This window comes from Gouania willdenowi, chromosome 14 (assembly GCF_900634775.1).
Source record: "Gouania willdenowi chromosome 14, fGouWil2.1, whole genome shotgun sequence".
NCBI lineage: Eukaryota > Metazoa > Chordata > Actinopteri > Blenniiformes > Gobiesocidae > Gouania > Gouania willdenowi.
In genome coordinates, this window is record NC_041057.1 from 23,887,518 (window position 1) to 23,913,679 (window position 26,162).

General features: G+C 38.6%; 1 protein-coding gene across 4 annotated transcripts in view; it reads right to left on the bottom strand.

The window, feature by feature from the left end:
• mtmr4 (myotubularin related protein 4) overlaps positions 1–26,162 on the bottom strand; it is a 49,477-nt gene that overhangs the window by 3,035 nt on the left and 20,280 nt on the right. For 3 of the 4 annotated variants that reach the window (XM_028466299.1, XM_028466300.1, XM_028466297.1), the window contains 16 exons: positions 19,734–19,823; positions 13,821–13,937; positions 13,331–13,360; positions 12,826–12,908; positions 11,575–11,741; positions 9,961–10,057; positions 6,555–6,668; positions 6,252–6,442; positions 5,823–5,951; positions 5,372–5,483; positions 4,239–4,434; positions 3,915–4,100; positions 3,371–3,541; positions 2,396–2,550; positions 861–2,196; positions 48–158 (listed from right to left, as the gene is read on the bottom strand). In XM_028466299.1, coding sequence (XP_028322100.1) covers positions 48–158; positions 861–2,196; positions 2,396–2,550; positions 3,371–3,541; positions 3,915–4,100; positions 4,239–4,434; positions 5,372–5,483; positions 5,823–5,951; positions 6,252–6,442; positions 6,555–6,668; positions 9,961–10,057; positions 11,575–11,741; positions 12,826–12,908; positions 13,331–13,360; positions 13,821–13,937; positions 19,734–19,823 — 3,285 coding nt within the window. The remainder of the gene's footprint in view (positions 1–47; positions 159–860; positions 2,197–2,395; positions 2,551–3,370; positions 3,542–3,914; positions 4,101–4,238; positions 4,435–5,371; positions 5,484–5,822; positions 5,952–6,251; positions 6,443–6,554; positions 6,669–9,960; positions 10,058–11,574; positions 11,742–12,825; positions 12,909–13,330; positions 13,361–13,820; positions 13,938–19,733; positions 19,824–26,162) is intronic. The other variant, XM_028466298.1, reaches the window with a different exon arrangement.

A 26,162-nucleotide genomic window follows, 5' to 3' on the forward strand; every position in this document is an offset into this window, starting at 1 on the left:
CTAAACATGATGGAGCTAAACATGATGGAGCTAAACATGACTCAGACCTCCGTGTCCTTTGGCTCCACTCGATCCCAACTACCCTCAGACAGTCGGTCCTCGCTGTGAGACGACACCGAATCCTCCTCGTTGCTGTTGTCTGACTCCCTCAGACACGTCTATATCAAAGAGGAAAAAGAGCGATTACAAAACTTAAGAAAGAAAGCAGACAAGGGTTGGGGTCAATTACATTTTCAATTATCCATGTTCAATTACAACTAAATTATGATCACGGTGACCTGAATTTTTTCCAATTATAATTACAATTAAAAATAAAATTATAATTTTTCCAATGAAATTCAATTACAATTATGTTCTCAATTACAAAAGTTCAAATTCAATTAATCCCAATTACTGAGCCTTTGATAAAACTTAACCTTCCTCTTGTGTTAGCTTTCTGTTGGCATCTCTTATGATAACCGGTCGGTTTTGACAATGTCTTAAATCAGCTGAAAAAAATTATTATCTATCATCTAATTTATTTCTCATCTCACCTTTTCTCTGTCAGTATAACCCCTAGATTTATATTATTTTAAAATGGTAAAATTTCAGTGGCAAAACTTGATATGAAACATATTTTGTATGCATCACTGTTCACCAGTTTTGCATTTCATTAAATTGTAAATGACAGTTTTTATAGAATTTCAATGACAATTACAAAGTCAATTATTTGAACTGAATTACAATTTCATTATGATTACAACAGCAAAAGCTTTTTTCAATTACAATTATTATTGCATCATAATTTTAATTACAATTATAATTGAGCCCAACCCTGAAGCAGATATTTCCATTCTCTCCTTGACAGAAATGTCACTCACAATATCATCCTCGTAGTCGATGTCTGGCTCTGAAGGGGGCGTGTCATACTGTTTGCTCTCCAGCCTCATCTGCAGCTGTCGCACCTGTTGGCGAAGCACCTCCACCTCCTGCTTGTAGCCGGCTTCAATCTGCCTCAGTCTTTGCTGAACAGCATCCAGAGGAACAGGCAGCCCGTCGTCATCGTGGTAGGCAGGGGTGTGTAGGGGGGGCGGGGAGCTGCAGGCAGACACTGAGGAATACACTGTTTGCAGGGGCTGATGGTTTGTTAAAGAGAGGGCGTTGATGCTCCTGGCTGCAGCCATCCAGCCGGGCTGCAGGCCGCTGCTGGGACCACAGAGAGCCTCCCTGCGACAGCACTGGGAGCCGCTGGCAGACGACATGCCCTGGGAACGAAGAAGTTTACTGGCAAGGCGTCGACTCTGGTACGCATTGGTTTGCTGGAACCGACGACTGGCACAGTGATTGGACTGGACCAGACCCTGGACGCTGTCCCAGTGAGCACCCAGCAGAGACAGGTCTGAGAGGGTGGAGATGGGGTGCTGGGCTGGACTAATGGTTCCTTTCTCTGCATTCATCCACATCTCCTCTCTCTTGTTCTGAGGACTGACACTTAGCTCAGACTCAGGTGGCTCCTCATTACTCCATTGATGCTGGTTTGAATCCTGGCTCTCTTTGAAGGGCAATGCTAGTGGGAAGTCTCCCTCATCCGTGAGAGTCTCAGTGGAGACTTCCAATGGTGATGATAGCTGCTTTGGAGGCAGGTCCGCACGCTCTGAAAGGTGATCATTCTGACCAACGGTGTGCTGGTGCAGCAGCATGGTAGGAGAGTCTCCGGCAGAGTGGCTACTCTTGCAGGGAATCGGCAAACAGGGCTCTGGTTTATAAGAAGGGGGTGTGGTACTATGTGGTGTCTGACACGGGCTCTCAGGCGCAGGAGGTGAATGGTTTGTGATCTGTGGGACATGAGTGGAGAAGGCAGCAAGTGTGTCGTCTTTCAGGTGTAGGACCTGTGGTAAGGGCAGAGAGGGCAGAGGCTGTGTAGTGAGACAAGGCTCCTCCAGTGCGTCATCACTCTGCTCTGTCTCCGATACGCTCTCTACGCTCTCTGTAGAATTTGGATGAATTGGTGGCTTCCAGCAGCGTTCCTCTTCAAGGTGAAGTGTGTGGTCATTGAAGCTGGTGGTAGAAGAGTCTTCGATGGCAGGCGAGGGCACAGGTGCAGGGCGACCCTCTTGGCAGTGCTTGTTAAGGTTCGGGTCGCTTGATGTGCGTGTCAGGGGTGCCCCATTTTCAAACGCTGAAATCAGGTTGTCCATGGAGCGAGTCTTGGGAAGTCTGAAAATCATATGTTCATAATTTTTCCCTGTACAGTATTCTGCAGTTCATATTTAGGACACTAGAGGGCAGTCTAACATTCTGTAACTTTATCTTTAAAACACAACCACACTCTTGTGAGTGACAAAGTGTCTCTAAGATACTTAATAAAACATTACTCTTCAGATCATGACGTCAGTTTGTTAATAAACAGCGATACCTGTCCAGCGAGCGAGAGGTGAGCTCGTCCCCTGTCATGGACTGGGGGTGGTAAAGCTCCACAGCGTCATCTACAGCAGTGCAAGGGGAAGAAGTGGGCAGATAAACAGCTGTCCACAACTGTAAAGCTCGGGTATGACAAACTGGGTGCAGGACCTGGAAATCCATGAACATAAAGTTTAGATTGGATAATTGGAACCAGTATTTAATACAGAGATTAGACAACTACTCATGTAGAACATTTATATCACTTTAAGACACACTTATCACAATGAAAGCTTTAGGCTTTAAGTGAGAGGTGTTAAAATGGCTGGATTCAGAGGCTTTATAGCAAATGTTCTCAAAACGGTTTGGATCCATGGACTCCTTACAGGGGAGACATTTTTTCAAGGACCCCCTCATAATCGTCACGTGATTAAACAGAATTTACTACCATTTGTAGCCCGACATGAAATGGGAAATACTTAAATGTTCAAGATTATTGTAGTAGAAGTTAACTTAAAAAGTAGCGGTAGTAGTCTTGTATATAACGTAAAATGCTACTGTACATATATTTACAGACCAAAGTGTGTCATTGATTTCTTTTTTAATTTGCAGCATTTTTCTTTTTGGAATAAAACTTAATTATGGCTAAAATTAACATCAATATAACATATTACCAATCCACAAAATATGTGCACTTTTATTTAAAAATTGAACTTCAGAGTGATACAGCAGTGTTTCATGTCCAGTATTATATACTGAGCATGTAAAGTATGCTTGTTTTATTGGTGCATCGGTCCTCATTTCTAGTTATACAACATTAATCATAGGTTTTTTTATTATTATTTCATGAACCCTCAAGCTACAGTTCGAGGACCCCATACAGATGATGTGAATTAGAGTTAGGGTTATTTACACAATACAAATAAATTGCAGTGGATTATGTGGACGCAGATATATTGCATATATAAGTGCGTATTAGAGCAGTATGTACCATATCATGACTAGGGATGTAGAGGAAGTTCTGGAAATTCTTGTTTCCGGTGCGAAGAAGTGACCAGACTGAGCAGGTTCGTTTGTAGAGGTTCCGTGCGTCTCTTTCCCGAGTGTTGTTACACAGAAACGTGCCGTAGAGACACGAGTATGTGTGCTGTACTAACTTAACCTTGAAACAGAATAAAACAGAAGTTAAAACAGTTCCTGCACATGAATAAAACTGCTTAGCTGCTCAGATTTTAGGTGAAATATATCAGAATATAATATATACACTCTTGATAAATATATTTAACCTTTAATAAAGAGAAACTGTTTTGCTCACCACAGCAACTTACACATCTTTACCACACTGGGGAACATAACCTTAATTTAAAAAGGCTGAAACCTAAACCCATAACATAGAGGCAGCAATACCCTACTGAAATTTATTTTTTTGTAGGTTTCATGTATCCCCCTTTGCAGTTTATGGATATAATCTTTCATTTAAACCTCACACAGTCATAAGATATAAGAGAGTGTTGAGGTGCAACTGTCCCACACACCAGGAGGGACTCGTTGAACTCGAACAGGCAGGGGAACTGTTTGAGCAGCTGGTGAACGCAGTCCAGCCATTGCAGGAAGACGGGACACTGCTCGCTCACATCCTCAGTGTTCTCCTGGTGACCGCAACGATCTGCAAACTTGTGACCAAAATCAAGCCACTCAGTCTCCACAAGCACCTGGAAGCCCTATGGGAGATACAACGACAATTCAAATTTTTACTCACGTGCAAAAACACAAGAGGAGAAAGAACCAGAAGGAAATAGATAAGACTCAACATCTGTGGTCATTTTACCTAAATGTTCCAAAGCTGGTCATGTGCTTACCTCTAAGGTTCTGTAGTACGGGTCGAGCATGACTTTAGCTAGTGCTACAATCTGGGGTGTTCGATCCCACCCGTCTGAACAGTGAACCAACACAGGACGGCCATCCCGCTCTACTGCTGAACAAACCAGTGCAGCCGACTTCATCATGACTGACAGGTGCTGCAGCCAGCGAGTGCTCTCCAATGCAGAGAGCCAACTGAGCAGGAAAAAAGGGACGTTTGACTGAATAACAAAAAAATATTTTAAATAAATGAGCCTCAGATGGTTTGGAAACAAAGGCCCTCATTTATCAACTTTGCATGAAAACGGGTGCACATCTGGTCGTACGACATGTGATTTATGATTTCTTATTTGACCAATCCCAGCTTACAAATGATCGGGTGTTGATAAATCTAGCGTCTGAATTCGAGCGTCATTAACTTGTTACACCCTCCTGTTTTGGAGGCCCCACCCACTGAGATCAAACAAGAAAAACGTTTTTCCAAGATGAAAATCAGCATCCTCACATCTGAGGTGGAGCAAAACCAAGAGGTGCTTTTTGAACGTGTGAAAACTGGAATTAAAGAGGTGCATTTAAACGCTCTGTGGAAGAAGATCAGTTACTGAGCAGGTGACGTCTGCCCCCGTGTGTGCTGTGAGCAACTTCACAACAGTTGCTCACTTCACACTCCGCTTCTGCTCAGTGTATTAGCGGAGTTATATGGTATTCCGTGAAAGGAAAACCAAAAAAGAGGTATCATTCAATTAATTTTAATAATCCATTTAGATCTGTTCTGAATGTGTGTTAGCTTTTGCTTAAATGATGTCAGAATCGATAAATACCAAAGCTTGCCTAAATATGGTTGAACACACGTCGTATGCTCAAATCGAAATGTATGGTTGATAAATGTGGGCCAATGTGTAGAGGAGGAGCAGCTTGTGCACCCAGGATTAATCAACCAACATCATTACAAACAACACTACCTCCATAACAGGCTGTAAAACAACACATTAATACTATTCCTACACCCACATACATAGTAGACATCCACATCTGGTTGGTTTAAACAATGCTCCAAGCAAAGAGCAGTGTTCACTTCACTGGTTGGTTTTGGTTTGCAGTGGGAAGAAGCCTTTAAAACAGAACCACTTACTTTCCTGGATCAGGGATCTGACTGCAGACAGTCCTCAGAGCCTGGAAGCTGTTCCTGATGGCATGAATGTTGGCCATTCCCATGAACATCACCTCACAGTTGGGGTAGTACTCTAAATACAAAAAATAGGTGGTGATGGTGTGCATCCACTAAAGTCCATAGTAAATTCAGTTACTCTTTGCGTTCCGCTTTCTGTAAAACAACTGCAAGCTCAAACATACATAGATTCCTATTTTTCATATAAATCATCTTAATTATAATCACACGGGACAGGTATTATGTTATTTGATTGACTTTCATCACTAAGAACTAAATAAAAAATCCAGTAGGCAAGTAGGCATTCCTTTAAGTACCGGTCATTTTTTGTGAAAATAAGAAACATGTATGTTTTTACCCATACCATCATAATAAAAGTAGTAGAGCTTTAAAATGGTATGAATTCATGACTAACCTTCACATTCGCAGCCTCCGCCCTTGGCCCGGTTGGCCACTGCAGCAGTGTATGAGCGTGCATCCAGAATCAGCAGCTTCTGTAGCACAGTGTTGTCCTCACAGCCAGAGGTGCCAGTCAGTGAAGAGTCTGAGGAAGCAGGTGGGATAAAACAGGAGTTTAGTTCCAGAAAAATGGAGGTACAGTTATCGTAACACAATCACAACATAAATATATACTTCAAGTATTATCAGTTACTATTTCATGGTCACAAATTACTATTTTGTGTGCACGTTATATCTACAGTATTTCGTGCCCACAAAGCACATTACAAGTAACTCTACCTGTCCATGTAAGATATATTAACCTGCTTTATTGTTTCAACTCTAATGTGGTCAGGGTAAATTGTGCATGCCTCGCTCTGCAGTCTAAAGAGTCCAAGATCTTTACCAAAATCACTGTCTGAGGAGTCATGGGTATCCCCACGTTGACGTCCACATTGTGCAGCCTTGGCTCCGGTGTCCATCTGACAGGCCCTGGCAATAGAGGTGACGAGGTACTCATCATCTGTGTTCCTCCAGCCCCACCAGCTGATCTCAGGCTGGCTGCAACGGGCGATCACTGCTCCATTCTTCTGGTGTCTGCATTTCAAGTCAATTAACACAAAAAGATCAGAAAGAATGCAAAACTAAATAAATAAGTAGGCATGCTGTGAACAAACAGAACAATTAAATGCTAAAGGAGATGGCTTACCTGAAGACTACAACAGGGATCCTCTTCCAAGATCTGAAGGAAGCCACACTCTCCAGCTCCTTGTCTGTAATCCATATTGGAACCAGAAGCTTCTGTGGGTAGCTGGAGCACAACCTACAGAACAAAAAGTGTGAGGGCTAAATTATTATACAAATCTGTATATTGAGAAAAAACAAACCTGGCTCTGTCTGTGCTTGATATACCGTATGCCCTGTATGAGCAAGTTTGAAATTGACTGATCATTACACAATCCAGAAACATCTAAGTTTCCTAATTGATTCCACGAGTCTGTTAGCACTAGGTTTGTTCAAGTAGCGCCTACGATAAGTGGGTATAAAACAGGTTGGAAGGAAAACACAAACATTGTCCACAAAATTCCAACACTTAACGCCTGTACGATGTGAATATTTTACAGCCAATGTTAAACGGATTCCCTCTAAAGTATGGTTGCTAAAGAATAAATGCATAACCTCATCCATCTCTGCCTCCTTCCACTTTTTAATCCTCTTCACTTGTTGACTGTCTGAAAGGGGATGCACAGACTGAGTCTGTATGTGAGAAAAGTAAAGCACTCTGCTGAGTCATAGGCCTGTGCAGGCAGCAGCTTGTGTAATTAGCCAGCAGTGCTGTGTCTCATCTCCCTCAGCAGGATGTGAACTGTGCAGCCCTGAACACAGACTGACCCTTTTTTCCTTTTTGGTTGCTTTTTTTTAAACTGAAAAAAATCAATCAATGTAGAGGTGCATCTACACATGAACACAATTAAACTCTGACATTCATTCAGTTTATCACTGCCATATGCGGCTGCTCAAGCACGACAAAACTGAAAAAATACCAAATACAGAAACATTTTATTAATGTTGAACAGAGTGACTTATGTTAGTGGTTGAATTATTCTATTTTAAATATTAAATCAGGGTTTTGATCCTTTTTCCTACTCATGTTGGGTGAGCTGTCAGACAGTGGCTGATTATCTTTAAGTGTTGTTTAATTATTTCCCACAGAGATTACAATTGACTGCCCTTGGATACCTTACCAAAGTTATATCAGCATTACTTTTGTGGTGCAAAATTTATCTTTCTGTCAATGTACAGAGAGAGCTGGGTGAAAATCCACCCTCCGTTGCGTTCTCAAAATACCGGTAGTTAAAAAGAATGATATTCTTAAACTGTAAGACATTGCTAAATACGTTAAGCTGTTTCTATTAATTACTTTAAATGCCAGACTTATACACACATTTATACAGTTATATTTCCATTTCAGATATTGTAACATGTACAATTAACTCATTCACTGCCAGCCCTTTTCAGAGCAGCCAACCCCATATTGCCAAGCCTTTTAGATGATTTTCACTGATTTTTTTAAGACCCGCAGTATATTTTGTCCTATGACAATCTGACATCTGAAACCAGATTCTGAAATATTAGACTCTAGTTTCATCAGAAAAAATGATTTAGTTTCTAGCTTTTTTCGTTCTTCTGCAGTTGAATAAAGGCAAGTTTCTCACAAATCGCTAGTATGTGACAAAAAGCTGAGAAAAACGGCTTTTTCTGAAAAAACCTGTTAGTGACTTTGAAGCATATTTTTTTTTGTTTTAGGGACACCTCAACATTGGTTTCCTTCTATAAAACTACAAAATCAACACTGAGACCGGGCTTTTGATGGCGACTTTATTATTATTTTGTTATCAAGGTCAGAATTGAATAGATTTCTTACTGTATTTTGGCCATCTTCCAAGTCTCTCCCCCCATCATTCTCCCCACACGCAACTTCCTTCTCATCCCAGACATACCAAGTCTCACAGCTTGCCCCGTTTTTTGATCGTTTTATCTCACCATCGCCACACTCTCAATAGTCCACTTTGGTTCCACACATGCTCTAGTCAAGTGTGCGTTGCTGTGAGCTGCTGGGAACTTCAGCATCAACTCTTGTAGCAATCTGTCTTGTAAACTCCGTTCCTCTCCCTCTAAGCTCTGCCCATCACGTGTGATCTCTCATCCACTGCTGCCGCTTACATGTCACCAGTGGTCACTGCATCATGATACAAGTTAGATATTCACAGGAGAGCTTCATCACACTGTCTTCTCGCAACCCAAGCCGAAAAACACAATTAACGTCTTTAGACGTCTTTGGCAGTCAATGTTACTAAACCAAAAAATGTCTTTGGCAGTCAATGAAGTAAAGTCAAATTATCCAAATATGACATACTATAGACAAACATCGCAGCAGGACCTTTGCACGTATTACAGGTCATCTAAGAACCAGAAGATTGGTTTGAATCCCCAACATTGTACCGTATAAAAAAAAAGTGGAAATGACTATGGTGTTGTCAGAAGGGCCAGAGGCACAAAATAGAAGTTAAACTTCAGTGGGACTGTCCCAGAGCAGCTGTGGCTTCTGACTGGGTGTGAATGAATAATGTTTTCTGTGAGACTGTAGTCGGCTCAGCTCATATTCGATCCACCTTAACCACAGCTCGTGTTTCAAGTCTGACTGAACAAGGTCCAAATAAATCTAAAACAATTCTCATTATCGTGTCTTTCAACATCAAGTCCAGTGTTCCACAAATACTTCGGTAAAACCTTTCATTCAAACAGACCAATGCTTTAATCTAGTTTCTAGGGTAGTAGTGGGCAACGCATGTTTCAATTTTGTGCGCCCACAAAGTAAAAACACAAAAATGACTTGAAAAAAACCCCCACGAAATTACAAAAAAAAAACACCAACACAAAAATACAAAAAATGACTTCAAAAACACAAAAATTACTCCAAGAACACAAAATTCTGAAAATAAATACACAAAATGACTTACAACACATGAAACAAACACATGATAGGAAAATACACAAAATGACTGAAAAAAAAATACATACAATATGACCAAAAGATACACAAGAAAACAACAAAAACGCACAAAATTACACCAAAAATGGACAAAATGACAGTAATAACACAAAAAAGCAACAAGATGACAAAAAAAACCTAAAAAACAAACAAAACCTTCAGTTCCTTCCTGTATTGACGCTCAGGTTGGTCAATATTCTGGCGAATGTCGATGACTGTATACTACTGTATAAGTATATGGTAAACAAATACAATTTTCTGGCCCCCACTGTCATAACAGTTGCCCGCCTCTAGGGTCACCTTACCTCTAACAGAATTGTATTTTGTCTGTTTCTGGGAGAAAGAACAAAAATCAAAACAATCACACAATCCATTTCTCAGACACTCCATTAAGTGTCATCCTTTTTACCACAGCACTGCAGCACTCACTATTCATTTTCTAAACAGTCATTATGTGTGTTAATGTTTACAATGACAACCATCGAAAACATGATTGCTTATTACAGTCAACATCTCTCAGGACAGAGGAAGGTATACATTCACATATGTACAAAGGACTTACTTGTAATTGCAGTTGATGTCTGACACTCTCCAGACATTCTGTGTGTCAAAGCCCATCCTTTTGACCTCCATCTCCATTCTCTGACGCACATGGTCACCTGGACACAGAGCAGAAGGGGGATGTAAACAAACTGCAATTACTGCCTCAAATTTACAATCTATCTACCAACCAACACAGCAGAACCTGCATGAGTGAGTAATGTTATGGGATATTAAAAGCTGCAACCACCAATTACTTTTTATTAAATCAAATCATAGTGTATACCTCATAGATCAATAAATCTCACATCCTTTAGTTCAAAAGTTCTTAAAGCACTTATGCACTTGTCTGCGCAACTCTTTATCCTACAATGCAAATTACAGAAATTTCAACAAATGGACTGTTCACAGAGTAAAAACAAACTTTCAAGCAGCAACTTTAACCTTTTGTCATTCTTTTTAGAGTAAATGATTTTCTATTCATTGATCTATGAGGCATACATTATGATTTTATCAAATAAAAATAATTAATGGGGGTAGCAGCTTTAAGTGGAGCAGCTTCTAAAATCTTGTATACATTTTGACAAACTAAAACTGAGAGTTTCTAAGAATATTTTCAGTCATAATAATAACAGCCCTTACAGGACAGATTATGCATACCGTAATTTCCAGGCTATAAAGCGCACTTTTTGTTGAACGCATTACAATAATTTAGCAATTCTTTAAAGAAAAATCCACACAAATGCTGCAGCCCAACTTAGGCCGCACTCTATTGGCTGATGAGGGTGCCCTTCAGACAACTCGGCCAATCAGATCGAGCAGGTAGGCGGGCTGCTGTACTCATGTTAGGTTTCACAGAAATGTCCGTGTTTCAACTGATAAGTTTCTTTTACTACATGAAGTCACCTCCTCACTGCCCCACGTCTACATATCAGTTCATTTACAGCTTTTTATAGTCATTTTTTACTGGAACCAGACTGATACATCGCTTTGTCCGCTCTTCTTACCGTGAACCACCGCGAAGCGATCACAGCGAGTCGGACTCTGAGTCAGAATACGGTCGCGTTCGCTTCTGAACAAATCCAACGTGGTGATTTGGCAAATTCATGCTGTTATGCTACTATTACAAACTGGCTGACTTTTACTGTAGCTAGCCTGGATACAGCCTGTATCTGTTCTGATCTCCGCTCCGTCTGTTAGTCCTCCTTACGTAAGCGTCTCCATCAGCTTCAGAGTCCAAAGCACCGATCAATCCTGAACAAACCTAACGTGGTGATTTAACAATTTTACGCTGTTTATCTTTTTATTACAAACTGACTGACTTTGACTTCATCCACGCTGCTGCTGCTGCCTCTCTCTGTCTGACAACATTTTCCGCGTCGTTGCTATGATGAGGCAGTGTGCATCATGACAATCAGTGATCAGAATGATTGTGTGTTTATGCATGTATGTATATTTATTTAAATATCACTATTATGTAGTGATAAAGCTGAAAGAGTGTATGAATTGGCATTACATATTAGGAACTTTGTTACAAGTTCTGATGTAAATAGAAAGAACAAAACATTCACACACTGGGTGAAGGTGGTGATGAGTGTGTATATATATATATATATATATATAAATATATAAGAACCTGGACGACAGAGATGAATATGCTGATCTTCGTCATCAGCACTGCCTCCCAAACACCATGCATGATAGGCCAATGCAAACAGGTCTTCTAGGCGGGACGGGTGGGCTATGGCTCGGTTTAGACGCTTCACCCATTCCTGGCACTGCTTGAAGGTAGCAAAGTGGCATCTGTGCAGCAACCATGGGAAAAGTTAGGGGTAGTCTGACAAAAGCATTTGTCTCATTTGGAGGCTTTCTTGACTCCAAAATAAAATAGGTTGACTGAGATTAGCCATTTATTATTTTATATAATTCTGTTTATACAAAAGAAAAAATGTGTCAAATAGCTTATTCTAGTTAATTCTAGATAGTAGGTCACAAGTCTTTTAATCATAGTCATAATATACTGACTCTTGAAAACAAATCCAATCTGTACTATCCTTTCAAATTAAAATAAAAGAATGGCTACATGACGAGCTCTGTCTGTACATTGGGAATGCTGTAAGTAAAAATAGCCTGGGAACGCTGTCTGTAAGTTTGCAGAATAAGTCCCAGAATTAAATTGTTAACAAGAGCACTTAGAGAGCACAAACCTCCGCCAAGAACCAAATATCCTCTTTACCAGATACTGGTAGTTATCTGGATCAGTGATCCTGGTCATTCACACTTTAAAAACTTGGAAGAAATGTATATCCCCATTTCTATCAATATATGGGAACCTCCATTTTTCCAAAAAACTATGAAATGTGCAAACTGCACCTGGGTTAAAACTCTCTCGGGTAACTGAGGAGCCAACCTGATTAAAATCAGTAGATTACGAACAGAAATATGATATTTTTTAAATAATCCAGAATCAGTATATTGATCCGGATTGATCCATCTTTGGTTAAAAATTTGTCAAAATCTGTTGAGTACTTTTGACGTAATCCTGCTAACAGACAAACAAACAAAAAAATAAATAACTACAGGTGAAAATAACAACGCCTTGGTGGAGGTGGTAAGAAAGTACACTATCGGTGAAAAATTTTAGAACACCAAACTTTTTCCAGTTTTTTACTGAAAATTATTGCATCTATTGTGTCATTGCACTCTGAAATGAAAGCATAGAATAAATAAGCAATTTGAGTTGGAAAAGAAATGATGGAATCCATGAACAATACTGTTCTGATGCTCATGAGGGTCTGATACCACAGCGTGTTCCAACACTGGTTGGAAGTAGTCAACAAAAGATCAACTGTTAAGCAGTGCAATAATGTCATTATGAGTGTCTCACCTGACTATTTTTGAGTCTTTGCAGATGATGTGAAGCTGGAACATATCTCTGCTCTCCACACTCTCAATCAACCTCAACGGCACCTGTAGAGAAAGACAGAGTAGGTGCATTAAACCTGAGGTTCCACAGTCTAAACAGAGAAAACATCTGCATGGAAGTTTCCACCCTCTGCTCTAGCACAGACTTGCACAGCTTTATCAATTTAGCACAAATCTTTTACATAATAGTCAATTTATTTCTAAAAATAAAGAGCCATCTCATAAACCTAATTTTTTGACCATCTGAAAACACATTTATGTGGCATGAATGTGTGAAGGCAAAGCAAAAATAATAAAAAGGTACAATTATAACACATTAATGAATGAATTACAGGTTACTATTCAGAAGAGCTTATTAACACAAACATTTAATAATGAAATGATACAGGGGTGATGACAATAATGCTGAGGGGGAAACCACTGGGCTACACTGTTTCAGAAGGAGCGACAAATTACTGGATACTCACAGATATCTCATTGTCCACACTTGGGTAGGTCTAAAACACAGTGACACCATAGAGCACAGGGACAGAGAAGGAAAGGAAATACAAGACAGGAAGAATGGGGAAAAACTATTAAAACAAAAAAAAAAGTTTAGAAAACAAAAGGACATGAATTGAAAGTAAAGAAAATACCAAAAGAGGATGTGAAAGATAACTCAGCAGTGATCATAATGCATGCTGAAAAAGCTCAATAGCCATCACGTAAGGAAAAACAAACATGGGCAGGATCAAAGGGCGTGAAAACTGAGGCAGGAGAACAAGGAGAAGCGTGGGTGGGAGGTGGTGATGACTTGTTTGCATTTATACCACGTTAATCTGAGCTGTGAGGGTCAAGGTACACGTCTGGTAGGTAATCAGCTTGATAAGAATAACCTGCGGTCATCACCTGTACTTTTTTGAATGACTTAACGTTGCTCTGTGCTTTGCATGTTCACAGTGTGGCACTTATACTCACATTGATCACAGAGTCTTTGAACTTGATGTGTAGTCTGTAGTTAGAAATGGCAACGATGTCCTCATCAGCATGGCCAAGATACTCGACCCCCTCCCCCTGAAGAACTGGGAATGGAACCTATGAATGAGCAAAACACGACAGTTTAAGGTCAATGTGCCCAGTGAAAACATCAACCAGCTCTGTTTTTAAATTTCTGTCACATCTTTGTGTACTGTACTTGCATGCTGTGTTTTGAGAGGCATCAAAATAAGTTAGCAAAACACCTCAGTTCATGTCAGGACCTTCCTAAAATTCATATAAATATTAATACAGATCATTTGTAATTAGCCTGGAATCCATCCTAATCTTCTTGTATTATTCAATAGTTAATACAGGCGATTAGTCTGAGATAATAGCGTGACAAGCATAGATCTTTTTCCCTAAACATTCCAGATGGAAGCACGGCAAAAACATCCGTCCTCAATATAAATGGTTTTAAAGTCTCTTCTTGTTGTGATTTCAACGATATATCCAGCCATGTTTGTTTTGACACTTCTTGGCGCAGGAGATATTACATTATTTCTGTATGGCTCTGATTGGCTCAGTTTCTTTCTTAACAAGAAAGTGAGCAGAAACTGCAGCATTACCATAATCACTTTCTCTTAAAAAAATAAAATAAGGAAGTGGGTGTGGCTTATCGCCAGGCTAATTTGTAATATACTGTAATATTTATGGGATCTACAAACTTCATTCAAGATGGTAGTGAGTTTGCTGTGGCTGATTTAGGTGCTGTGGTTTATGGGATTTTTGAGTTGAGCTTTAAATTCAATGTTAAACTTGGTAAAATATTAACTACTCAAATGAAAAAGTTCAGGATTATCATACTCTTTTTTTAATTTGTTCATATATATTTTATTATAATCACCATTATAATTTCTTATACAGATAATTCTTAGATGGTTTTGTTTGTAACTTTGAAATTAAGGGAAAATTATCATCAGCCAATAACATTTCTTTACATTATCAGCCAAAATGTAATGAAAACATGAATAAATGAATTATATTAGTTAATTTGATTTCTAATGATCAATATCCCTTTCCTAGTCATTTCATAATCCTTTTTACATCAGGTTCACGTGGACACCAGAATCTTTCATTAAATCAATGTTTCTAATATTTAAAGCTAAAATGTCAGAAAAACACTAATGCATGGATTAAATCCTTAGTTGTTGTAGACATATGGTAGAGTTGAGGTCAGTGTATCAGCACATATAAACTTAATCAAACTAATTACTAATTTGATATACTTTGGTAGTTTTTGATGGTAAAACTGTGAGGCTCCAACACAATATGATCAAACAGCAACACAGACACATGTTAGATACTTCATTATAATTGAACGGTTAACCATTTTCATGAGTAATATATAGTTTGGTTTTCTAAATAAAAATCTTACCTTGCTATGTGGCAAGTAGATTTGATGCCCTACTTACTCCTGCAACTTTTGAAAGTTAATGTATAGCCTGAGTACTACATTCCTTTTGTGCCAATGAAAAACAATTGTACTTGTAGTTTAGAAAATGTTATATCAGTCTCACTACCTGTAGTTGTTGAATTGAGAATTCTTAACTCAAGGTTATTAAAGCAAGGTAACCAAACTAGAATAGGGGTGGCCAGAGTTCAAAGCAATCTAAAAGAGAATAAATATATTTGATTAAAAGATGCTGAATGGATTGACAATGGAATTTTTTTAATTGCCTTGTGTCCAACCTAAAGGTTACCAGGAAAAACAAGAAAGACAAAGGGAAGATTTTCATTACTTTTCCAGTGGCACAAACCACATACCAACATCTGTGGCACAATTTCAAAGGAAGGGATTCGCTAAAAAAAAAACAAATGTGAGTTGATGTATCTGTAAACTATCATTTTGATAATATCACTACACACACAACACTTGTCTTCAAACAATGAAGTCAGCTGCCGTTTATTTGCAGTCTCATATTCTTTCATCAGACTGACATCTCGACACACAAAAAAGTGACTTTGAGGAAAAGGTTGACAAGTGGAGCTGTCCAATTACCATATAATTGCTGGACTGAACAATCTGAGTTGTGGGTTTGTTGGTGAGCCCGAAAGAGCAGGTCGACAAGACGGAAAGTGAAAGAGCAAGCCCGTCTGCAAGGCTGGTAGTACAGCTCCAGGATCCCTGTCAATCCCTTTGCTTTTCCTACTACTTCGACAAGAGGCTCTGAATTAGATTAGGCCTAAAATGATGCAACATTTTCTTTATTTTTCCTTTTCCCATTGACTGAGGTTTAAAGGGTTAGTCCTTTGACACTAAAGCCTACACTAAGTTAGTGTATCAGGTTACACAATACGTGGGAAAGTACCAGTGCTGAACAAATATAATATATTTCACATAAAAATTATAACTTTTGAGTTGTGGCTGCTTTAAACTACTGGTAGTCATTGATACAGTGAAGCAAGGGAGATAGATAGATCATATTTATTGTCACATATGTAGAGCTACATACATCAAATTTGTTCTCTGCATTTAACCCATCCCTGAGGAGCCGTGAGATGCCACAATGTAGCGCCTGGGGAGCAGTTAGGGTTAAGGGTTTAAGATTCGGTGATCCTCCAATTACAAGCCTGCTTCCTTAACCACTAGACCACCACAGCCTTCAACCTTATCCTTAAGTATTGTTCAGTTTTGGGTAGAAAGCATGACAACGTTGCTTCAAGAAAACTTTATATAATTACGCATTTATATATAATTTTATGCTTTTTTCTTCATTTTTTTTCCCCATCAGCCTTAGCCGATGACAATACGGACTGCCGACTTTCTTGAGCCGATACTACTGTTGCTCCCTCAATTTACATCATAAAAATTACACAATGATGATAACAAATGGTACGAGTCTCAATTTTTTAAAAAGCAACATTTATTGAAATTAACAAAGGTGAGGTAGAACATCAAGTAAAAAATATTTAACAAAAATTAAAAACAGGTGATGTAGAATAAGAAGAAGTAAAAAATATTTCTGCTCTCTGTAAATAATGCGGATCAGCGAACGCAGCAGCCCGCATCGGCCGATGCCAATACACATAAAAAACGCAATGTATCGGTCTATCACTAAACCAGACATATCAAACACAGCCTTGCCACATTTTACACACGGCATGAATTTACCAGCCACACATATTTTCTTTCATTTAAAAAAAGAAAAAAAAAAGGAAAAAATTACAAAACATTGCTGATTAGCAATAATACAGCAATCATCAATACTGATGATTGATAAAAGACTAATCAGTCATCACTTATGCAGAACAAACGCATTAATAAGGAACACAGTACAGCTTGTTTTAGAGAAGCTGCACACACTGTAGTGCTCAGACAACAACTTAGCCAAACATAGGTAGCACCACACAACTGCATCGTGCACCAATGTCATATTATTGAGAAAGTTAAGCGTTCACATTCACAGTACATAACCACAGCTTAAATGATTCGATTTTCAAAACAAGGACTGAACAGAAAAAGATAACAATTGTGTGAAAAGCAGCATCACATGTAGTACTGCTATAACATGCAGTTACTGATCCTGTGTACATCTCCCTGCTGATGAGAGGCCACATTGCATCCTGTCTGTACTGCTGTAGTGAGCATTGCACAGGCTGGGAGATGTATTACAACCAGCTGTGCTCCAAATGTAGGTGCATGAGTCACAGGCGACCAGCGAGTGGAGCAGAAGATACTCGCTCACGTTTCTTCAAAAGAGACATCAGCAGCAGCAATATAATAGATCGAGAGCAAGGCGGGGGTTGGGGGAGGGGCCTGCATGCGAGTGAGAGAGGGAAAGAGAGAGTGTACCGAGATACAACAATATAAGACTTTTGAGTCGTGACTTCCGGTTCAAACGGCTTGCTTATGAGGACCCGCACATGTGCAAACTGCAACTACTTCTGTGGGGCAGACTCAAGCATTGTGCATGAATAAATGGACACACACCGCAAATATCAGAACCTGATCTCAATCTAATTCTTTTTTAACCTTGGCTTGAAAGCCGAGTGGGTAAACCTTACCCCGCTCCACCTCACCCTTCCCCAAAGCCACACATGGATGCACACATGATGGTGTTGATCAGTAGCTAGCTATAAAAACTGGTGAGATAGTAGCACTGTAAATGTTTGTAATTTGCATGCAGGACAAATGTGTTTAGACAGAGCAGCTGTCAGTAAGACTGTTACGGGACTGCCAGTCATACAGAGCCATGTCTGTAGCAATGTGTAAATGCAGGGGGTGGAGAAGCAAAGCAAAAACGCAATTAGAATGGTAGTAATTTAAACCAGAGATATAAAAAGGTAGATAGGACATGTTTGGTATCCGGCCATTGCTTGGAATGGTCCAAAAATGGAAACCATCTTACTGGGGGCTAACTGAACAGCAGCCAGCTTCAGTCCTTGTAAATAATCTGGGTGACAATCAAATCCATCAGGGAAAGAAACATTAAAGTATAACTTTTTTTGATTTAGCAATATGCAAGTTTTATAGAATGTTAGTTGAAACAAGTGTCGTAGTATTTTTCTTTTAAATCATATTCATGTTTCTTATTTTAAAAATATATTATTTTTGTTTTATTACCTCCGCCAAGGAGGTATAATTTTCACCTGTTTTTATTTGTTTGTCTGTTAGCAGGATTATGTCAAAAGTACTAAAGGGATTTTGACAAAATTTTACAAAAGATAGACCTTACATGTGGATTGCGCATTTTGTGACAAATTTTTTGAAAAAATGGGGGTGCCCATACATTTGGACCTACTGTATCGTTATTAATGGAGAAAGAAAGTGTAATTGATCAAAGTACCATGATCCAGACAACTGAATATCTGACAAAGAGGATATTTGGTGCTTTGCGGAGGTTTGTATTATTATTTTTTATTTACCAAGTCTTGTGTCTTGTTAAGTGTACATTAAATTGTAAAATGAGCTGTAGCTACAGTTGTACTAATCCTTACATATTTTCCAACAATTCACAATTTTATTAAATCCTAATCGTACTGGGCTTAACTTTAGACAGGTTGATCCCAAACACCTGCTTTAGGTATTACCACTCACTCCTTCCCTCTGTCCACAACCAGCACCATTATAGCTAAGCTTCACACTTGTCACCAGACTGGCTTGATTAGACAACATAATAAGTACAAGATGTTCTACTACAACTTCACATCTCACTCTCACTTTAAAATAATCTATTCTTCCCCACCCTTTCCATTTCCTGCTTTGAGTCTCTCCTCCCTGCCCCCCCCCCCTCCCCCTCCATCTAGGTGTAACACTGCTCTCCCTTTTTATATCCTCCCTATAATAAAATGTTTGTTACGTTTCCTTGGTGATGGTCACAATTAAGCAATAAAATAAATTAATTTATTCCATTGCAATAACAAAACATACATTACTGTCTCATAATGATTGCACTTCTTGTAGTGTTGACCTTTGACATCATGTGCAGACAAGTGAAAAAAAAACAAAACATAAAATATCAACTATTTGAGAACATGTGGCACAAATAAAAAAGTTGGGCCACAAATTTAAGAACATTTAACAAGGCTTACTACAGATGCTCTGAAGAATGGTGAAGTAATTTGCATTATAGAAGTTATTAAAATTAATAAGTGACATTTGTTTTTACATAAAGACAGTACATGACAGGCAAGCAGGTTTTTTTCTGCGACATACTAATAACAGTGCAGGTGAAAGTCTGTGCCCATCACGGGTCTAAAGTCTCCAGTGTTATTAGTGTTTTAGTAGAACATACTGATGTTAGATTAAGAACACAGCTGAAACATAGTACTGTTACAAAGGTCACACTTCCTACAGCAGAAGATGTGGGACTCTCCAACTGGTAAGGATTCAATACAAAGTGTTCAGCTCACCTGAAGGCTTTCATCCTCCTTCACCAGCTCCTTCTGAGGGAACAGGTCCTTGGCCTTGATGTACTCCAGGCTGGGAGGCCCCTCTTCACCCTGTCAATCACAAGCACAGTGCAAAGAAACAGATTAATTCTTGTCCAAGATATGATTAAATCACGTGCAGTTATGATTCATCAAAAATCAGATACTACTTCAATATTTTGCTACTTTGTAATTTGATGAATTGTTTGGGCAAAGAGGGTTACCGCTTTCATGCATTGGTAATTGAATGCTGTTATTTTTACACTTGTTGAAAACTGAGAAAAGAAAGTGGTCTGATATTCTCACTGCCTGCATATTGAGTTTATGTGATTAAGCAAGAACCATGAGGTTATATAAGGTTTCTTTTATAAAAAGGTTTAACACCATTACTGCAATGATATATGAATTTTACATCCCAATAGTAAAAACACCTTTTATTTTGAACAAGTACAACAAATGTCAGCCATTACATATTTGCTTTGGCCGTGTGCAGGGACTGCATGTACAAATGACAGACTGTGCTGGGCACTGGTTGCTAAAAAGACTTGTAGACTGACTGGGTGTTACAACCTCACACATGCCAAGGTAAAAAGGTTCCGCACAATTGACCAGCTTCTTCCTAACTGACAATAAGGTGGTAAAATAATTTCAAATCATGATTAAGCAGTATGAGACAATCACACAAACCTATTTAACATTTATTATATCAACTCTGGAAGAACAAACTGAGGTTAAAGCACGGGAGAAAAAAGGAATCGTGAGAAAACACTTTATACTTCGATCAGCAGTCAGTAAGCGACAAATATGTTTTAGGCTATTAGAATATTGATAATAAATGCATAACATTGAGGATGTATCATGCATTCATAAGCCATTTTATTTGATATAATTTGCCCATAATAGCTTAAAGTTCCCAATAGTTGCAAAACATGTAATAACTGCACATCCATTATGTGAATCATTTTTCAATCATCATTATATTTATGAATCACATCATCTGAATGCCATACTCATAACGTCAAAATAAAATTCCACCTTTCTTTAGACATTCACTGACAAAAAAAGAGGTGAACCCATTAGGAATCCCCCCCCCATGGCCGACTACAGTACATGATTTGAACCTAATTGCTGCAAGTTTCCTTTAAATTTAAATTATTCCTTTTTTGCTATTATGACAGCAAACACATCAAAATCACTACTTTAAAAGATGATCTGTTCTCACTAAATGAGATCTTCCTTTTGACCTCTGAAGCTTTAATCCAAAACTCCTCTGAGCTACTTGAAATCATCCTCATGTGACTCTCCTGACCTCTGACCTAAATATGGATTCAGTATCAGACTGATAAGGCAACTGTGCATTGTACTTTGTTTTACCTGAGAGTTGGTAGGCTATGACAGTGGCCATCAGTCAGAGCAGTCTTGGGATACTAAAATTACTGCAGCATTCTCTCACTATAAAGGTCCAGCAATGATCCAGGACAGGCCTTTTTTAATCTCAAAATTATCGTAAGTTTATTGTAGCGGCCATAATTACCGACTGCAGACGCCACTGTTGTAGTCTTCTCTTAAAAAATATAATTTATCTGGAGCAAACAACTCTTGTGCTTGTCTTGTAGAGACACTTGGCACCATTCATGCCATCCTCCCACGAAGCAACCATGACAGTGCATTTCTTTCACAGCCCTGTGAGAACACCATGTACTTTAAAGGAAAGAACAAGTAACGGTGCAGATCCTAGGCTGCTACAGGAGAAATCAGACAATAGAATCTTAACCTTTCATCAAATAACTTAATGTGGCAATTTAAATAGACAACAAGTCAAAGAAAATGACAGAGTAGACACAAACTGAGCAGTGCTAAAACAGACCGTAAGAAGGAAGTAGTGCTGAGGAATATAGTGTGAACAGGTTTTCCTGCAAATCCCTTTCTCTTCTATTTCAGCTTTATAAGTTCCCTAAACAGTAAAATAACTTAATAATCAAGTAAAAAGTGGTTACATTGATAATGCAAACAGACTCAGCAAAGCGTGTGAACCACACAATCAAACGAGAGAAGACAAAACTCGCTCCAACACACTCAGAGGAGGAGCACAGCTTGTCCTATGCCAGCACATTTTTGCTTCGTCACTGCTGTGAGTCTGCACACCCTCCCCCACCTTGGTCCATCGGGCAGTCAAAAAGCCAGAGCTGATGAATATGCACTCAGACACATGGATTCATACAGGTATGATACACAACACATCACAGAACATATCACATATTCATTAGACTAGGATAACAAGCTAATGCAAACAATTAGATGACAATGAAGGGTTAATACAAGCAAATGTCAGAGATGTACAAACACATAAAAATGAGAGAACTGGGACAAAAATATCACTAAAGAGAATGAGGAAGTAGCGATCAAGATCAAAGATGGCAGAGAATAATGAGTCTCTTTAGATAGATTGCTTTTCCTTCCATTCCTGTTTGCAACCATAGGTTTATAGTTTGCTGTCTTCTAAAGGCTTTGTCCTGTTTCAGTTCAAATTGGGGTAAAATTCAAGTCATGTAAAATGTTTTGCACAGGCAGGCTTGCCCTTGAAACTCCTGCTTAAATACACCAGGAGCTAAATCATATCACTATAGCATTTTAATGCAAACATTTAAGATACCAATTCTGAAAAAACATTCTGGGAAATATAAACTTTCATTTGTTTGGTTTCAGTGTTATTTTACTATACTGTAACTCGTGTTGCCTTGCGAGTACAGTTGAGTTTGCCCGAGCTGATGTCAATAAACCTTTCTCTAGGGTAATTTGTTTGAAGTATAGCAGCAGCTAAAAAACATTAGGCTGCTTACTTGATCTGGAAAAGTCCCAGAAACAACAAGATTGGGATGAAACTCGATGGGGTATTTCGAACCAACGTGACATAACTGAGCCAAATTTCATAAAGATTGGTCAATTATAAACAGATGATAAATGATAAGGATTTTTGTTTTTTAAATTTGTTTATTGATCCGGATCGCCTCCAAAATTCAATTGAATCTTACATGGCATATTGTCTATCTTTGCAGGATTATGTAAACAGTAAATAACAGGTTTTTGACAAAATTTTAACTAAAAAGACAAATAAAAATATGGCTGTAAAAATATGACCTCATTGGCGGATGTAACAAAAAGGGAAAAAACTAAAGTCCTAATTAAAAAAACAATCCATACAGCAACTGAGCATCAAATCACTTTATCAAGCACCATACTTCTTGACATAAAGCCAAAATAAAAGGTCCCTTTTGGTTATGTCACAGTCATAAAAACTCCACACCCCCGCCGCCTTCCCCACCCCACAGCTACTTGCGCACCTTTGCTCTCCGAAGACGGTAGCAACCAATCACTGAAAAATCCTAATACAACAGTGACACTACGGGTGCTTTCACACATATAGTCCGGAGGACTCGGTACGGTTTAGGTGGTGAATCTGACCATGTGAACAGTATGAGGAAAAGAGAAAAGTAAAATAAATGAATGATGTGGGAGTGTGGAAATGTGTGTTTGTGTGCTGACGAAGCGGCTTTGAAAATGGACGGACGGACAGACAGACAGACAGACAGACAGATGGATAGATGGATGGATATCTGTATGTGTGCTGCCTGATGGTGCGCTGGGTTGTGTGTGTGTTAGGGATGTAACGATTCACTCAACTCCCGATACGATTCGATTCACGATACTGGGTTCACGATACGATTTTCTCACGATTTATTTTACAAAATGGGACTGTAGAAAAATGATGACTGAAGAATATTCTTTTATTTTTTGGGGGAAAATACTGTTCTATTTTCCTTTTATTTTTCATTGTCAAAAGAATTCCTTGATAAACTATTCAAAACAATGCAATTTCACTAAAAATAAATCTTGAATTGAAATAAATAAAGGAATAATACAAATGAAGAAGAAGCCTATTAATTTAAATTGTGGTTCTATAGTAAACAATTCAAAACTACATAATAGTTCTTTTTCTTTTTAAAAGTGCAACTGAAAATGTAGTTTGTGGCTTAACAATTAGACTTTAAAAAAAAAAAAAGAAAAAAAAAAGTCATTTTACTGTGTTGACGTCAGATATTTGTTTGGACCAGCAGAGGGCGGTGGTAACCCAGTGGTCGGTTGGCATGCAGATATTCCACCAGTGAAGAAGAGATGCTATGCTAGCAGACAGAGCTAATAGAAAAACGTGACTTTTACAGATATTCACGTAATATTACAGATGTTCTTTCGGTGCTAAAGATGTAAAGAATCATTTATGAGAATGTTTAACAGTAAATGGCGGCCAGAAAGAAAGTAGTAGCAGATTCCGCCCGTCACGTCCACTTCTGGAAGGATTAATATATAACGCCCTCTGCTGTTTAAAAAAAAGTACTGCGATTCAATTTTCAGAGCATCGATGTGAACCATGGTACCTATGAATCGATTTTTAACTGCCTTACGATTAATCGTTACATCCCTAGTGTGTGTGTGTTTAAGGTTACAAAACCTTCAGTTTTATTAGGCTGGGCTAAGGGTGTACGATCTGACAATATTAGCTCGTTAAGGATTACAACATGACGACGATCTCCCAAATCTGTAGTTCACATTTTAACCCTTGCAGTGCTGTGTCTGCATCATATGTCTGTGGTCCATACACAAAACATCCAATGGTTTTTTTTCTCTGCCAAATCGCACCATTTGCTAGTCAGCATTACAGACATTACAGATTATTAAGCGCTCCGCTTCCCCTCCCCCCCAGAGCATGGACACACAAAGTTAGATGTGCTGCTTCCTCCTTGTTAGCGGCTGTCAGTCAGAGGCTCAGTGCAGATGTCTGTCTATCTGTTAAACTCCATCAGTTCTGAGTGTTGAAGCACTGAGAGATGTTTGAGAAAATACTGCATGTGTTTCTCTTCTTTAACTAACTTTCTGTCACTGCTCTGTAGCAGAGATCTGCTGCTATAGCTAACGGGGCTGTTTACACACTCTTAAAGAAACAGTGTCCTGAATGTGATTTACTTTAAAAACTACTTTCATCAACTCAGAGCTGCCCTGAAAAAAGCAACACTAAATAATGAGGGAAAAAGTCAAAAGTGATCCAAAATGTTGATATTGTGCTGCTAGTGATTAGTAAAAGGGTCTTTGTGGCATTTTCTCCACTGACTTTGACCCATTAGTGTTTTTCTTATAAAATTATTGAAAAAATAAATAAATAAATGAAGTTTATATCACCTATTGCCATTTTGAGGAAAAATATAGAGATATGAATATTGGTCTATATATTACCCAGGCCTAATGTAACCAAAGCAGTAACGTTTTATCTTGTAAAGGATATTATTGTCTAAACTGTGTGAAATGAGGCATTCAAATACTGCTTAAAGTAAGATTTTATTAATATGAGTGTGTGACCTCAATAACAAATAAAAATCACTAGACTGATATGCTGCCTTCTTATTTAGCAAGTGTTGCTAATGCTACACCACTTTAGCTAAACAAAGTAAAAAGACTGTGTGACTAAAATAACTTGTCAGCCTTTTTGATTGATGTTAATTGTACTTGGAACCAGTTTGACAAATTGCTTAAATACAATTTAAAAAAAATGATAATTACCTTGTCCTAAATTACCGTTTTATTGGTAAATAACTTTAAAATAGTCTAAATGATTTGAATGAAAAAAATTGTTTCCCATATCGCCCACCCCTAGGCTGGGCTACCGCACTCAAAACGCCACTCACTTTGTTGTTGTTGCTGTTCTCCTTCTTCTTCTTCTTCCTCTTGTTGTGTACACTAGTTAAAATCTCTACTCCTCTGTTATTTGTGAACGAATCAGGTAGGTATAACCTATGGATGCGTATGCATCAAAGCTCCGAGCCCGATTTTCGATTTGGGGTCCCAAAAGAAAACAAAACAAAAGTCAATTTCTCACTTACAGTATTTGCAAGTCAAATATTATGAGGTTGGTGGTACCGAATCATTGGCACAAACCCGTATGTGTCACGGGGGCATCAGGCCCCATTTTTTCAAATGACTATTCCTCTGTTAGCTCTCGTTAAATCGGAATGCAGTTTGGTATGAATACTCCATGAATGATACTAATAATAATTTCTGGTATTTTCCAAATTTATGGGAACATAGTCATGTGATAAATCGTTTTAATTCAACGTCGATTACTATTATGCCTCGCACAATTCGATTAGGGGCCCGAGGGGACCCTTTTTTCAGCAATTTCCATTAAAGTCGTTTTCTAATTTTTTTGTTAGTCAAATATTGCAACAGTTGGTGGTACCAAATCATTGACACATACCAATACAGAAATGACTACTCTTCCATTAATGGTCGTTGGGCTGTAATTTGACATGGATATTCTATGAGCGGATGTCAAGAGCCTTTCTGAGACCTTTTTTATCTGTG